At 33.4% G+C, this 15,769-nt stretch overlaps 4 protein-coding genes across 4 annotated transcripts; 1 reads left to right on the plus strand and 3 right to left on the minus strand.

The window, feature by feature from the left end:
* Positions 1 to 66: 66 nt before the first annotated feature.
* Positions 67 to 1,069, minus strand: LOC108810801 (transcription factor DIVARICATA). Its single transcript, XM_018582881.2, has 2 exons — positions 765 to 1,069; positions 67 to 382 (listed from the first exon to the last, which is right to left on the minus strand). The coding sequence occupies exons 1-2, from the start codon at positions 1,043 to 1,045 to the stop codon at positions 67 to 69; spliced, it is 597 nt and encodes a 198-aa protein (XP_018438383.2). The 5' UTR covers positions 1,046 to 1,069.
* Positions 1,070 to 2,127: 1,058 nt separating this feature from the next.
* Positions 2,128 to 3,153, minus strand: LOC130496801 (transcription factor DIVARICATA-like). Its single transcript, XM_056989279.1, has 2 exons — positions 2,885 to 3,153; positions 2,128 to 2,497 (listed from the first exon to the last, which is right to left on the minus strand). Exons 1-2 carry the CDS (start codon positions 3,151 to 3,153, stop codon positions 2,128 to 2,130), a joined length of 639 nt encoding a protein of 212 aa, XP_056845259.1.
* A 3,063-nt stretch (positions 3,154 to 6,216) lies between these two features.
* Positions 6,217 to 7,259, minus strand: LOC108807565 (transcription factor SRM1-like). Its single transcript, XM_056989281.1, has 2 exons — positions 6,991 to 7,259; positions 6,217 to 6,616 (listed from the first exon to the last, which is right to left on the minus strand). Exons 1-2 carry the CDS (start codon positions 7,257 to 7,259, stop codon positions 6,217 to 6,219), a joined length of 669 nt encoding a protein of 222 aa, XP_056845261.1.
* Positions 7,260 to 9,163: 1,904 nt separating this feature from the next.
* LOC130496619 (cationic amino acid transporter 7, chloroplastic) lies at positions 9,164 to 13,879 on the plus strand. Its single transcript, XM_056988836.1, has 5 exons — positions 9,164 to 9,589; positions 9,684 to 10,252; positions 10,327 to 10,558; positions 13,093 to 13,642; positions 13,747 to 13,879. Exons 1-5 carry the CDS (start codon positions 9,199 to 9,201, stop codon positions 13,772 to 13,774), a joined length of 1,770 nt encoding a protein of 589 aa, XP_056844816.1. The 5' UTR covers positions 9,164 to 9,198; the 3' UTR covers positions 13,775 to 13,879.
* The last annotated feature ends 1,890 nt before the right edge of the window (positions 13,880 to 15,769 follow it).

Raw genomic sequence — 15,769 nt, forward strand, 5'->3', positions numbered from 1 at the left:
ATTTTGAAATGATATTTACAATTTAGCAAAAAAAAAACAAATAAAAAAATTTGTTAACTTTGGAATTTAACTATTCAGCTTCCTAATCCAAAAGTCTTCGTTGGAAAGATGATGGTCTTGAAGCCCCTGCTGATCAGAAGGTGGTTGGCCCATCGTAGATTCCAAGTCGGATTGAGGTGCGGTTACGTTGTTAGCAGCATGATCTATCAAAGTTATGTCATGGATACTGGAGCGTTTCTTTGCGTTCTTCTTGGCCACTTGCCTCAGGAAATATTTTTGTGCATGGCTTGCTACTTGCGCTGAGTTCTTTGTCCTCACAATCTTTCTCGATATGTCCCTCCAATTTCCTTTCCCATATTTCTCTAGTCCCTCTAGAAAAAGCCTGAAATATCATTAAAACAATCAACCAAAGTCCATAATTAAGTTTTGTTAACAGTGTATGAAAGTTGTTGAAGTTTCTCTCTTAACATCTCACCTATGATTTATGTATATAGCTATAAAGGTTACACAAAATCAGGAATGCATATAATCTATACAAGATCATAATTTAAACTAAACGAGTAACAAAATATGGTATACTCTATCAATGTTGATGTGATTACCTAACCAATAAAACCCTATAACAGTTCATCATCCGTTTATAAACTTTCTCCTAACCTAACCCAAAAAAATACTAAATCATCGCCCCGATAAAGACTTTAAATAGTTAATTCATACTTTCACCCAATCAACATAAACCCTAATTCATCAGTGTTAAGACTAACCTGTGTTCCTCTTCTGTCCAAGGTATTCCTCTCGTTTTTTCTTTCTCCATATGTTCGGTCTCCGATGGGATCCCATCTGGATAATTAGTAGTAGGGCATCGACCCGATTCGATAAGGTTAATATCGTGGACCAAAGCTTCGTAGTAGTGCTTCACCTCTTCAAGCGGTTTCTCAAGATGGACGGCGATAATCTCAAACCTATACGGAGTATTCTCGGGGAACTCCAACAGAAGTCTCTCAAACAGTTTGTCATCATCCCTTGTCCACTGCTTTGGACCCATAGATATGATAGAAGCAACAACAAAGTTATAGGGAAAACTCTGATCTCCAAAAACAAAAGGAACCTGATATCTCTCGAGGGTTTTCCCTTTTTTTCTCTCGGATTTATAGCGAAAATAATAGGTAAATCTCAAGATTCACCCTTGTGTTTTCATTAATTTAGTGAATAGACCGACTTATATTTTATTTATATCTAACCCCCCTATTGTATTCCATTTGATCTTTGTTTTTCTAACCTCAAACTGGAGTTTGATCTGGTATTGTTTTTAATGTTTTTATACATTAATGTTTGTTTTCATGATTACTATTATAAATTTTAGATTTTTAGCCATATAACTAATTTTATTCAAAAAGATTGGACCGAATAAGGAAATATGGTTATTTTGATATAAATATTTGAATTTTTTTCAGATTCATTGGTTTTTTTTTTAACTACTCAGATTCATTGGTTATTTAGATATTTCAAATTTCTATACATCGTAAGAATTTATCCACATTTGGGAAGACTCGATTCGAAATCACCCTGAAATTTATAATACCCAAGCGAGGATTAAAAACTCAAAAATCTGATATCCGAAATAAATGATCCGTATCTGAATGGATACCTAAATGTCTATATCTAATTGATTATGTAAACAAATAAATATACTTTTTGTTAACTATTTTGAATTCTTTCTATGAGAAAGTTCATTTAAGCCTATTATAGTCAACATGTAAAATTTATGCTATCAAATTATTACGGTAAATATGATTAATGAATTACTCAGGAAGAATGAAAAAAAAGTATAATAAAAAACTTTAAATAGATAATTGTGTTTTGTACTTTTATAATAAATACGGTCTAATTGTTTGAAAAATGTAATAAATGAAGTGGTTAAAATGTGTTTGGAAAAGGAGATTGAAAGTTGTCAAAAGCATTCAAATTAGGAAAATATGATAAACAGAATTCAGATTCAACAATAAGAAATATATAACCATGGAGGTTTATATAAAAGGAAAAAAATCGCAAAACAAAATTCAAAATGCATTAAAAGTCCTTGGGCTTTAAATAGTTCCGCAACGAAATTTATGTTCTGGTTTACGCTCATGGAGAGTTCTCCGATTCAGAATCAGAAATGTTAGCATCCTGACCGGTTTCTAGCGCAACTGGCCCCTGTTGTGGTTGTGGTTGTGGTTGTGGTTGCGGCTGCGAAGGAACGAGGCTCTCTTGTTGGCCAGTTGAGTCCATATTGATGTCCCCCCTAATTCTCTTTTGTGGGCTTGATGAGTCCACACTGGTGTCCCCCATAGTTATGTCCATGGTTCTCCGCCGCTTCATCACATTGTTCCTTGGGTTCTGCCAAGTGAAGAAGTTACGTGCATAGATCGCCACTTGCATCGCGGTTTTGGTTACAACTAAAACCGCTATTTTGTCACATTTTTTCCCAAACCGCCTTAACCCGATCAGGAACCATCTGCATTGTGTTTTTTTTTTAAATTCAGATTCGTTATATGAGTGTGAGATCAACCCGCTTTTAATCATGTTTCACCACCATACAATTATTTAATGACAGAATTGATTCAAATGAGATAAAGAGAAAAGAAACTTATGGCCACAAAACATCTATGATTAACATGTTATCACTTATCACTATGAGAATTTTTTAGTACCTAAGAAGAGAATGTGTTAGTCGTATTGATTCCAAACATAGATCCACGAACTAACACCATTATATACTGTATCAATGTTTTTGTTTTTTTGTAAAAGGCTGTATTGATGTTATGATATAATCATATAAACTCATACGTGCATGAAAATGTGGATTTCAGAAAACCTTTACTCATTATATCATAATACTTACTCATGTTCTTCTTTGCTCCATATAAGTTTCTCAATCCGGCACCAACTCGGCACAGATGCATCAAACAATCCATTAGATAAAGCTATTTGACTCGATCCGATCTCTAGAAGATCATCGACCATTTTCTGGTAATGCTCCATAACATCGACCACCGATTTCCCTAGAAACTGGGCTATACGCTCGAACCGATTGGGTGAAAAAGTAGAGAACACTTGCACTGCGTTCTTGAACGGCTCGTTCTCTTCATTTGTCCATGAATTCGCAGCCATAGTTGCCAAAACAGATTAAGAAATCAGGAAGTCGAGAGAAAATGTTTTGATTTTTGGAGAATTATATTATGCATGTCATGAATAACCAACTCAGCTAACATAAATATAAGGCTTACCTTCTCTCTAATTTTGGTAATTTTTTTTTACTTTTCTATGTTGTCTAATGCAATCTCTTTATTATAATTTCTTCTCTTAAATTTTTTTCCGCTCATTTATTTATCTACCATGTTAATATATAATATTATTGAATGTATTTATTTTACAGCATTAATGAAGCATCAGTAAAGTTTTGATCAGTGCATCTGTCGGTATTTTTTTGTTTTATTGTTATATATATTTGATTTATAAGATAAAAAACTAAATATATTATTTATACTTTGATATTTCATATTGTGTAATTTTAAAACACTATTTGTGTGTGTTATTCGATATGGTTTATGTTTTTATATATTTTTTTTCTTTTCAATAAGTATTAACATATATCAACATATTTATGTAATACATATATGGTATAAAATTTTAATTTGAAATAATCAAATAAAAAACATATTCAAAATATGAAAATAATGATTTCTAAAGCTTTAGTTTACATATATTTATCTGTTTCAGTCTGTAAAAATTGATGACAAAAAAAAAGTTTACATATATTTTATCTTATCATTACTGTAATATAATAATTTGATGCATTATTCTTATATTTTCAATAAATTGTATTAAAATTATTTTACATATTTTTCTATAGATCTCTAATTTTAGTTATATCGTGTTACATCTCTTTTAGTCTCATCTACTAATTAATTTCCTTGTGCAACACAAATGGTTTCTACTGTAATTTTTCTGTTTAGAATTCAATCATCAATCACCACTGACCTGTTGTTATCTACCTGCAATGACTTATTATTGCATGTGTACATGTTAGTATGAAAACTCACTTAAAAGCCGTGAAACTCACTTTGAAAGGGAAGAATCCAATCGCATCAAACCACCTAAGTGTCAGAAAAGAAACAACATTCGCTGTTATATTCTCCAGATAGTTTAAACGAGACATTGCTGGTCGAAGACACACCAATATCAACTGAATGTAACACATTAAGCATGTCTTTCTCTAACTTTTCATTCATTCTTAACCATTCCTTTCGGTATTATACCTTATTCTCATCATTTTATTCTTCTCGTTGGTATCAGGAAAGCATCCACCAGGTGGCCAAAGACGTGGCGTGGAAGAGTTCGTAGACGTGGCCGTGGTGGTCGATAAGCATTCTGCAGTGTACCAGAATTTGGTCTTTCTTTTTGTAAAAGCCAGTTTAGTTGTAAAGATCTATCTTGTAGTGAGAATTGGTGCCAAGAAGCATGTCGCACTAAAAGCAACCAATGCCGTTTTATTGTTGTCACTACTTTACTACACAATCTGATAAATCTCATCAGCAACAACTTTGCTGCTGAAAGTCCCTCTTTCATCACAGTCACAGCATTTCCAGTGAGTAAGATCCTCTGCTTCTATTTATGATAATGAACTTGTGCTGCACTCCTACACCAATCCTAGAAAGCACTTGCTAATTTGTTAACACTTTATGGTGATTCTTAGCTTTCGAAATTTTTAGTTACAGAGAGAGAAAAGTTACCACGTAGGCTAGAAGATCACATTTGTTCATCTTAAGGCTCCGACAATATTGTTCTAGTGAACAATGTGCACTTTCAAATAGATACTCCTGGCTGAAACGTGAACAGGCGGAAGAGGTAAAGCTAAAGACTTTCATTGTTTTGTTTGCACCTAGTGTTAAAAAGGCATATGGAAGTAATAAGAAGAGGAGAGTTGATGGAAGCTTCTGCCCATGAATATGTTGGTTCAGTTTCTTAACCTCAATGAATCCTACTTTAGGAGACAAACACACCTTTAATGAGAACTCTCCTAATCTTCGTTTTCAGAAGAACTTGTACGCGTCTTCCACTACCTGTAAACATACAAATATCAATACTGGAGCGTTGCTTTGCCTTCTTCTCGGCCGCTTGCCTCAAGAAATACTTTTGTTCATGACTTGCAACTTGCGTTGGGGTCCTTGTCTTCACACTCTTTCTCGATATGTTCTTCCAATCTCCTTTCCCATACTTCGCTAATCCCTCCAGAAAAGACCTGAAAATTAAATCAATCAACCAAAGCCCATAACTAAGTTTTGATAACAATGTATGAAAGTTATTGAAGTTTCTCTCCTAACACTCAACTATGATTTATATATATATAGCTATAAAGTTTATACAAAATCAAGAACCAGATAATCTAATACAAAGATCGTAATCTAAACCTAATGAGTAACAAAATATGGTATATAATTTCTATCCATGTTATTGTTGCTTCTTACCTAACCATTAAAACCCTAACAGTTCATCATCCGTTTATTAAATTTCTCCTAACCTAAAAAAACTAAAACTTCACCCCAATCAACATAAACCCTAGTTCATCAGTGCCTAGACTAACCTGTGTTCCTCTCTTTTTTTTCTTTCTCCATGGGTTGGGTCTGAAATGGGATCCCATCTGGATAATTAGTAGTAGGATCTCAACCCGATTCGATAAGGTTTAAAGGTTAATATCGTGGACCAAAGCTTCGTAGTAGTGCTTCACATCTGCAAGGACCCGATTCTCAGGGAACTCCATCAGAAGTCTCTCAAACAGTTTGTCATCATCCCTCGTCCACTGCTTTGGACCCATAGATATGATAGAAGCAACAACAAAGTTGGTGGGAAAACTCTGATCTCCAGAAAACAAAAGGAACCTGGTATCTCTCGAGGGTTTTCCTTTTTTTTTTCTCAACATTCACCCTTGTATTTTCATTAATTTAGTGAATAGACCCGAATTATATTTTATTTAGACTAACCCCCCTATTATACTCTCTTTTGGTCTTTGTTTTTTAACCTCAAATTATATTATGATAAACGGAATTCAGATTCAACAATAATAACCATAAAGGTTTGTATAAAAGGAAAAACTGCAAAACAAAATTCAAAATGCAATAAAAATCCTTGAGCTTTAAATAGTTTCACAACTAAATTTTATGCTCTGGTTTACGCTCACGGAAGGTTATTCGATTCAGAATCAGAAATGCTAGCATCCTGACCGGTTTCCAGTGCAACTGGCCCTTGTTGTGGTTGCGGCTGCAAAGGAAGTACGAGGCTCTCATGTTGGCCAGTTGAGTCCACATTGATGCCCCCCATAGTTCTCTCTTGTTGGCCAGTTGAGTCCATATTGATGTCCCCGCTAGTTCTCTTTTGTGGGCTAGATGAGTCCACACTGGTGTCCCCCATAGTTATTTCCATGGTTCTCCGCCGCTTCATCACATTGTTCCCTGGGTTGTGCCAAGTGAAGAACTTACGTGCATAGATCGCCACTTGCATCGGGGTTTTGGTACCCAGTAAGACCGCTATTTTGTCCCATTTTCTCCCATACCTCCTTAACCCGATCAGGAACCATCTGCATTGTGTTATTTTTTTAAGATTCAAATTCGTTTACGAGTGTGAGATCAATCCGCTTTCAATCATTTCTCACCACCATGCAATTATTTAATGACAGAATTGATTCAAATGAGATTAATAAGAAAAAAAAAATGGACCAAAAAAAAGAAAAAAAACTTATGGCCACGAAACATCTACGATTAATAACATGTTATCACTTATCACTTATCACTATGCGAATTTCGTAGTAGCTAAGAAGAGAATGTGTTAATCGTATTGATTCCAAACATAGATCCACGAAATAACACCACTATATACTCTATCGATATTATGATATAATCATATACACTCATCAGCTATGGAAAACCTTTATTCATTATATTGTATACTTACTCATGTTCGTCTATGTCCCATATAGGTTTCTCGACCAGGCACCAACTTGGCAAAACTGCATCAAACATCCCATTAGATAAAGCTATTTGACTCGATCTGATCTCTAGAAGATCATCTACCATTTCCTGGTAATGCTCAATAACTTCGACCACTGGTCTCCATACAAAGTGGGCTATACGCTCGAACCGATTGGGTGAAAACGCAGAGAAACATTCCACTGCGTTCTTGAACAGCTCGTTCTCTTCTTTTGTCCATGAATTGGCAGCCATAATTGCCAAAACAGAATAAGAAACGAGAGGAAATATTGTGAGTTTGGAGAATTATATTATGCATGTCATGAATAACCAACTCAACTAACATATATATAAGGCTTATCTTCTCTCTAATGTGGGTAAGTTCTTTATTTTGCTATGTTGTGTACAATCTCTTTATTATAATTTCTGCTCTTGAATTTTTTTCCACTCATTTAGTTACCTACCATGTTACTATATAATACTATGTATTGAAAGTCCAATGTATTTATTTCATAGCATTAATGAAGCTTTTAATCAATTAAATTGTGACACATGTATAAATTAATTGTATTTTGAAATGTAGTAGTCACTTAAATTTAGTATTGAATACTTAAAAAATAAATATATTGCAAAAAAATATAGCAAGGAAAAAAAAGTTATACTATTAAGATATTTTAACTAAATAGAGAACTAGAGATTAGGATGATTATTCGAATCTAGGCAAGGCTTAGACATTAACAAATATTAATATATTTTATACAGATATTATACTTTTTGTGTTCAATCATAAAGCTATTTTGATGAGTTAGAAAAGTTACATGTACAAAAAAAAATATTAAACAAGTTTATGAATTTGCACTAACAATGTTACTTGACTAAAAAGTAGAACAATTTTAACTGATTTAAATAATAAAAATTATAACTTTTTAGATCGTCCCGGTTATAACTGATTTAGTGCCTAAGCGAGTGTGTATACTTTCTACACCAATTTTTAGAACATTAGTGTTGTCAGATTCAGTTTGGTACAAATTCAGTTTATACTGGAATGTTTTTTTGGTTTACATTGTTTTGAGTGTAAACTGAAGAACAAGTTAACATAAGTTTGATTTTTACTGAACCGGATTTAACCATATCATACAAAATGGTATTCATATAAGTCAAATTTTATAGATCAAATTGACATTCTTGTTTTTGAATCCAACTCCAATCAACATACCAATTCTCTAAGTTATTAAGAAATTAATAAATATATACTCCCTCTGTTTCATAATACTTGATGTTTTGATTTAGTGCACAAATATTAAGAAAACTAGATTTTTCTAAATAAAAATATTTTAAAAAATTACTTTAGAATCAATTAACCAATAATAAAAAAGACAATGAAATCTAATTGGTTGAACAGTTTCCAATAAAGTTAAAGTTAACCTTAAAATCTCAAAACATAATCTAATTCGAAACAAAATTATCCTTCTAAAACATCAACTATATTGAAACAGAGGGAGTATGATATTATAAATTTTATATTGTGTATATAAGTAGAAGATAAATTAAATAAATGCATAATAATTACAAAATCTAATTATTTAGATATTTATAATGAGCTGACAAAAATATATTTATAATGTTTAAATACTTTAAAACTGTTTATTATACTTTTAAAATGCATAGTAATATATTATTAGATTACAATCTAAAAATCTGTATAAATATTTTCTGTTATTATATTTTTGAAATATTTAAATATTTAGTTAAATATATATGTTGTTAGGCAACATAGTAACATGCCTAATTAATATAAGAGTTTGAATTTAATAGTGTTACAAAAAAGTTTGAATTTATTAGTATATACGATAAAATACGATAAATCAAAATTAAATCGAAATAGTGATCAAGTTTTAATAAGATAGATAAAAAGTTGCCATACCTAACAGATTACAAAAAAATTTAGATTTGTATCTTTGTAGACTTTATGCTTACCTGATTTGTTTATTTTAATCTATGCTTATGTGATCATTTGTGAATAATAATTTTAATATATTATTGACTAATGAGTGTCCCTAAAGTTCGTCGTATTTACACAACAAGCCACTGAACTCTCTCATCCCCATTATAAAACCCCCTCGTTCAAATTACTCTCAAGACTCTCCACAAACCCGATCCATACCGACCCGACCCGACCCGACTCCAGTCCGTAATGGAGGCCCATCACCGCGGAGACACCTCCTTCTCCAGCCTCCGCGTCTACCTCAACTCTCTCTCCGCCACTCCCTCCCGCTTTTCCCGCCGCGCTATCTCCGTCTCCACCTCGTACGACGAGATGAGCCGCGTCCGCGCCGTCTCCGGCGAGCAGATGCGCCGCACTCTCCGCTGGTACGACCTCGTCGGACTCGGAATCGGAGGCATGATCGGCGCCGGAGTCTTCGTCACCACCGGCCGCGCTAGCCGACTCTTCGCCGGTCCCTCGATCGTCGTCTCCTACGCAATCGCCGGTCTCTGCGCTCTCCTCTCCGCCTTCTGCTACACCGAGTTCGCTGTTCACCTCCCCGTCGCCGGCGGCGCCTTCAGCTACATCCGTATCACATTCGGTCAGTATATATACACACTCTCTCTATAACCTCCGTGAAAAATTCAAAATCTGTAACCGTTTTTTATCTGTAACCGTTTTTTTTGCCGTTACAGGCGAGTTTCCAGCTTTTATAACAGGAGCGAATCTGATAATGGACTACGTCATGTCAAACGCCGCCGTTTCAAGGGGATTCACAGCTTATCTCGGATCCGCATTCGGACTATCCACCTCCGAGTGGAGATTCGTCGTCTCCGGGCTCCCAAACGGATTCAACGAAATCGATCCCGTCGCCGTTCTCGTCGTCCTCGCCGTCACGTTCATCACCTGCTACAGCACGAGGGAGAGTTCGAAGGTGAACATGGTGCTAACGGCGTTGCACATTGCATTCATCGTGTTCGTGATCGCGATGGGGTTCTGGAAAGGAGACGCGAAGAATTTAACCCGGCCCGCTGACCCGGAGAATCCGTCCGGGTTTTTCCCTTTCGGAGCTTCGGGTGTGTTCAACGGAGCGGCGATGGTTTACTTAAGTTACATAGGATACGACGCCGTTTCGACGATGGCTGAAGAAGTGAGAGACCCGGTCAAAGACATCCCCATGGGAATATCCGGCTCGGTCGCTATCGTCATTGTACTTTACTGCTTAATGGCTGTTTCCATGTCCATGCTCCTCCCTTACGATCTGGTCCGTTGAAAAAAATTATATTAATTGTTAATTGATTTTAAGGGCCATGATCATTTGTGTGTGTGTGTACGCAGATAGACACTGAAGCACCGTACGCGGCGGCGTTTAGCAGATCGGAAGGCTGGGAATGGGTGACGAAAGTGGTTGGGATTGGAGCAAGTTTTGGGATACTGACGTCGTTGTTGGTGGCGATGTTGGGTCAGGCTCGGTACATGTGCGTCATCGGACGGTCAAGAGTGGTCCCCGCTTGGTTCGCTAAGGTCCATCCCAAGACATCCACACCAGTCAACGCTTCCGCTTTTCTTGGTAAGTTAAAACAAGTTTTGTCTTAAACTCTTTAAATCTTTTATTTTAATTAGATTAAATATTTAACAAATCTAATAAGGTTAAAAAACAACGTAAATCCCGTGAAATTTAATATAACGTTACGTTGGATTTTTTTTATATTTTTCCTTTCGTCAAGATCGGTTTATGTTTCCCCTCTGTTTTATTTTCATCAAGTGATAAACGGACAATGAGTGGGGACCCAAATTTAAAACACTTGTTTTTTTGTTTCTATGATCTTTTTGGATTTGAGTGTAATGCGTAGATCAACACTTTCCACGTGATTACATACAATATACGCGTACGAAAGAAGAAAACAAAACCAAAAAATCAAATCTTTTTAAAAAAATATTTCCCAGCTAATTTTGTTTGTGATTGTGGCTGTAGTCGTGTACCGCTCTTGACTGTGTGACTATATTAATGTAGGCCATGTCTTATGCTCTTATGTGATTGTTTTGGTGTTGGTTCTCGATTTAGAACATAGAATCCGACAAAATGTAGTGCTCGTGTTCATCAACTGGGTTCAAAAAGTTCAATCTTTTCAACGGTCTTTTAAATCACGAACTTTCAAATTTGGTTGAAAAAAAGCCTGAACTTTCTCTTGGACCATTTAAAGCATCAATTTAATTTGACTAGCCATTTTAAACATCAATTTAGTTTGACTAAACCAAATTAAGCACGACGTTAACTCGGATAACAGAATGATTAAACAGAGTTAAATGTCGTCTCTAATCTCCGTTAAGTCCAAAACGACGTCGTTTAAAAATCTTTTAAAAATATGCATTTGAGTGGAATCGAACCCGTGACAATAGACACACACATGTAAGGCTCAAACCACTAGACCACTTAAATATTTTTTAACATGATTGACTAGTAATAGTTAGTATTGTGAAACCTCCAAATCATCTTATTCAACCCTAAATCCCTAATTAATTTTATAAATATTAAAAATTGTAAATAAATTATTAACTATTCAAAAATTTGTGAACATTACTAAAAATATTAAACTTATAATAATTATTAACTTAACTATAATATTAAGTTTTATTTACAAGTATTATTAAAAATACTACTTATAATAAAAATCATTTTGTTTTATTAGTAATTAAAAATCATCTAGTAATTAAAATTATAATTAACAATCATTTGGTATACTATTAATTAAAAATTATAATTAATTATTATTATAAATCAGACAAGTTATTATTAACTATAATTGTTTATTATAATTTTTAATAATACTAAAAGATTATATTTTTAAAAATCATAATTTAAAATCATTTTGTATTATTATTAGTTAAAAAATATAATTAAAAATCATTTAGTTATTTATACTCACAAAATTTCAAATAACTAATAAGCTATTTACAAGTTTTAATATTTATAAAATCATTTAGGGATTTAGAGTGGAAGAAGATGATTTGGAGGTTTCACAATAATAGGTATTATTAGTCAATAAAGTTCAAAAAGTGCAAGTAGTCTAGTGGTTTGCGCGTTACATGTGTGTGTCTTTGGTAACAGGTTCGATCCACCCAGATGCGATTTTTTAAAAGATTTCTAAACGACGTCGTTTTGAACTTAACGGAGATTAGAGACGGCATTTAACTCTGTTTAATCATTCTGTTATCCGAGTTAACGTCGTGCTTAATTTGGTTTAGTCAAACTAAATTAATGTTTAAAATGGCTAGTCAAATTAAATTGGTGCTTTAAATGGTCCAAGGGAAAGTTCAGGCTTTTATTCAACCAAATTTGAAAGTTCGTGATTTAAAAGAAAATTTTCCCATTGTTGGGTCTCTTTAGTCCCTTTTTTGTCCTTTAATGTGACCTTTTCGAGCTCTCTGTTTCGTAACTTTACATAAACTTATGCGCATGACATCTTTAGGTCAGGTCATTGGTCTGGCCACTAATATAAAAATTGGCTAATTATTGTTGTGTAAGATCTTTGGTGAATCATTATTTAAATTATAACTTTCTCGAAATGGTGAAGTCGTGTCGTGGTAGCGAATTTATTTTAGACCCACAAGTTACTTTTGTTTGCATATTCGTTTGTGTAAGCATTGTTTCTCTCTCTCATATTTTACTAATCTAAAGAGCTTGGATACTATATTTTATAAACCGAAAATTATTAATAAACCACATATGTACTTATGTTTTAGACTGTCTAAAAGACTATAACCCATCTTATATGGGAGAGTGTTTTGTTTTAAAAATTTAGAATTCTTGAGACGTTGCCTAGTTTTGTTAGGACATAAACACATAAGGAAGGGTAGATCTTGAACGTGGAACTAAACTCTAATTTTTGCAAAAAGAAAAAGAAAATACTCTTAAGCACCAAACTAACGGAACAAGTTCCTCCAGTATCATCAAATTGTTTTTGTTACAAAATCAGCTTTATACATCTTAGAATATATCTGCCCTATCAAATACTAATATGACTGATTGAGCTAATTCAAGAATATGGATCTTTGATTAGCATATCCTTCTGTTCAAGTGCTAATGTTGTATTGTTTTTTCAGGAATCTTCACGGCGGCGCTCGCACTCTTTACAGACCTAAACGTTCTTTTAAACCTAGTTTCAATTGGAACCCTCTTCGTCTTTTACATGGTTGCAAACGCTGTTATATTCCGGCGTTACGTAGCGGTTGGATACACCAAACCATGGCCAACACTCTCCTTCCTTTGTCTATTCTCCATAACCTCTATTGTCTTCACGTTAATATGGAAACTAGCACCGTCCAGTTCACCAAAATGGTTCATGCTTGGAGCCTGTGGTGTGGCGGCTATAGCCATTGTGCAGATATTCCATTGTGTTGTGCCTCAAGCTAGAACTCCTGAGTTTTGGGGAGTACCGTTGATGCCTTGGACTCCTTGCGTTTCGATATTTTTGAACATATTTTTGCTTGGATCGCTGGATGCTCCTTCGTATATCAGATTCGGGTTCTTCTCGGGGTTGGCAGTGCTTGTGTATGTGTTTTATAGTGTTCATGCGAGCTATGATGCTGAAGGAGATGGATCTCTTGATTTTAAAGACGTGGAAAGTCTAGAAAGAATTAACGGAATTTTGAGGTAAGAATGTTTCTAGTAACAAAACTTGGTGAAAGCTTTTTTTTTTTGGTCTAAGAAAATCTTCTAGGAGTTGTTTAACAAGTTTGTTTATATGAACAAAACAGCCAATATGTTATTGTGTTGGGCAAGTAGAGGAGGGACTCGAGGGCGTATTGGTACATAAGATAATAAGACCTTTTACATTGGGGAGTTTAAAGTATATATATTGCTGTTACTTTTTTTTTGAAACATTGCTGTTACATGACATCGTGTTTAATTTTGATATGTACAGTAACTAGTAGTATATAGGTGAATCTGAAGTTATCTTAAGCGAACAAAAGTATATATATCTGGTCAGTGATCATCTAGCGACAGTATCCCCATGAAGGAGATATGTATTTTAGCCAAAGAAAAGGGAAAAGAATATGTAAATTAAAGTCAAAACCGCTGACAAAATAATGATCAACGACTTTTGTAGCAATCAAGGCAAGTTGTACAAAAAGAAAACTGGTGAATGTCAATTGTCAGAGTCATAGTCACAGACTCACAGCTTTGCCTTCACTTGTCATGACTTTCAAGATGTTGACACTCGACAGTGTATGTCTCTTGATTTTCATTGACCACCTTTTTACTTTTGCACATATTGTATTTTTGACATTCGCTTTACAGAAATAGAATATTCTGTTTCCTAACAAAAACAAAAAAAATATTCGAAAGAGACTAAAATAGGAACAATCCCAAGTATAATAACAATCAATCCCTAGTATAATAACAATAAAATATCTCAATCAGTACTCTTTATCTTTTTATATACATGCCTAAGTTTTTAGTTATGCATAGAAAATATCAGATAAAGATCGCTATAGCATTTGTACTAAATTTTGTTTTCCTCCACAACATTTTTCAGCATTGAGGATTCTTTTGATTAAATTCTCAAAATAATAGCAAGTGTTGGCAACTTGCAAGATCTGATATAATTATACTCCACCAATAAAAGTAAAAGAAAGTTATTCCATTCGTTATGTCGAGAAGTGGCTGTTTTAGTTATAAGTCAAGTCGTGCAACTATATATATCATATGGTATTATGTGTTTTAACATCCACGAAAAGCCTCTTAATACATGCTTTTAATAACTCAACTAGATATGTTGTATTGAAATATTACAATTAGAATGCATCTTGTTATCAAGATTTTTTTTTACATTTGATTTGGGGTGGACATGCGGATACCATTTGGTTCAGTTTGGTTTGGTTCGGTTCAGTTATATTTCGATTTTTTGTGAGTTCGATCCGGTTCGGATCTGCGGGTTCGGTTTGGGTTTGGACTCAGATAACTCATTTTATTTTTAAAAAATAAAATTCGTATATACTTTAAATTTCTCAAACTATGAAAATAAAAAATTATTTATAACATATAAATGTGTATAATGCAAGCTAAAATACTTAAACTTAACATAAAATTTGGTTAGCTTCAATACTCGGATAAGAAATCAATAGATATTTGAAGTATTGGTATTTTGAATATCATTTAACTATTTTAATCATGTATTTTTAACTATTTGTAAATATTTTCAAGTATTTTGGACAACTTAATAACATTTTATATATTTTGTATATTCTTTTAGATATTAAATTCTAAAAATAATTAATATATTTAAGTATATAAATCTGGTTTCGATATTGAAATATTTCATTTCGGATCAGGTTCCATTCCAAAAAATATCATGTTAATAACATCTTACAATTTTTGGTAATTTATAGACGTTTTAAAAAATTCAAAAAATATAAATATATGAAAAATCTATTTTTTAAAATATGTTTAAGTGATTTTTTTTGATAATATTAATTAAAATAAAATGTAGAGGATACAAATTTTTTTATCAAATATTTTGATTTGTAATCATTAATTATCATATATACGAATCATATTAGGTAATTTCGTAGCTTTTATTTAAGGAAATAAACTTACGTAGCTTTTATTTAAGGAAAAGAATTTAAGACTACTAATTATATGATAATTAGTTTAATAAAAAGTATAATATATATTTATATTGACCAACATATTTTTCTAAGGATTTCTGAGAATCATTCTAGTGATGACACGTGGCTACAAACATGTTGTAATGTTCCAGGATTAATATATAGGGGA

The sequence above is a fragment of the Raphanus sativus genome, chromosome 6, assembly GCF_000801105.2.
Source record: "Raphanus sativus cultivar WK10039 chromosome 6, ASM80110v3, whole genome shotgun sequence".
NCBI lineage: Eukaryota > Viridiplantae > Streptophyta > Magnoliopsida > Brassicales > Brassicaceae > Raphanus > Raphanus sativus.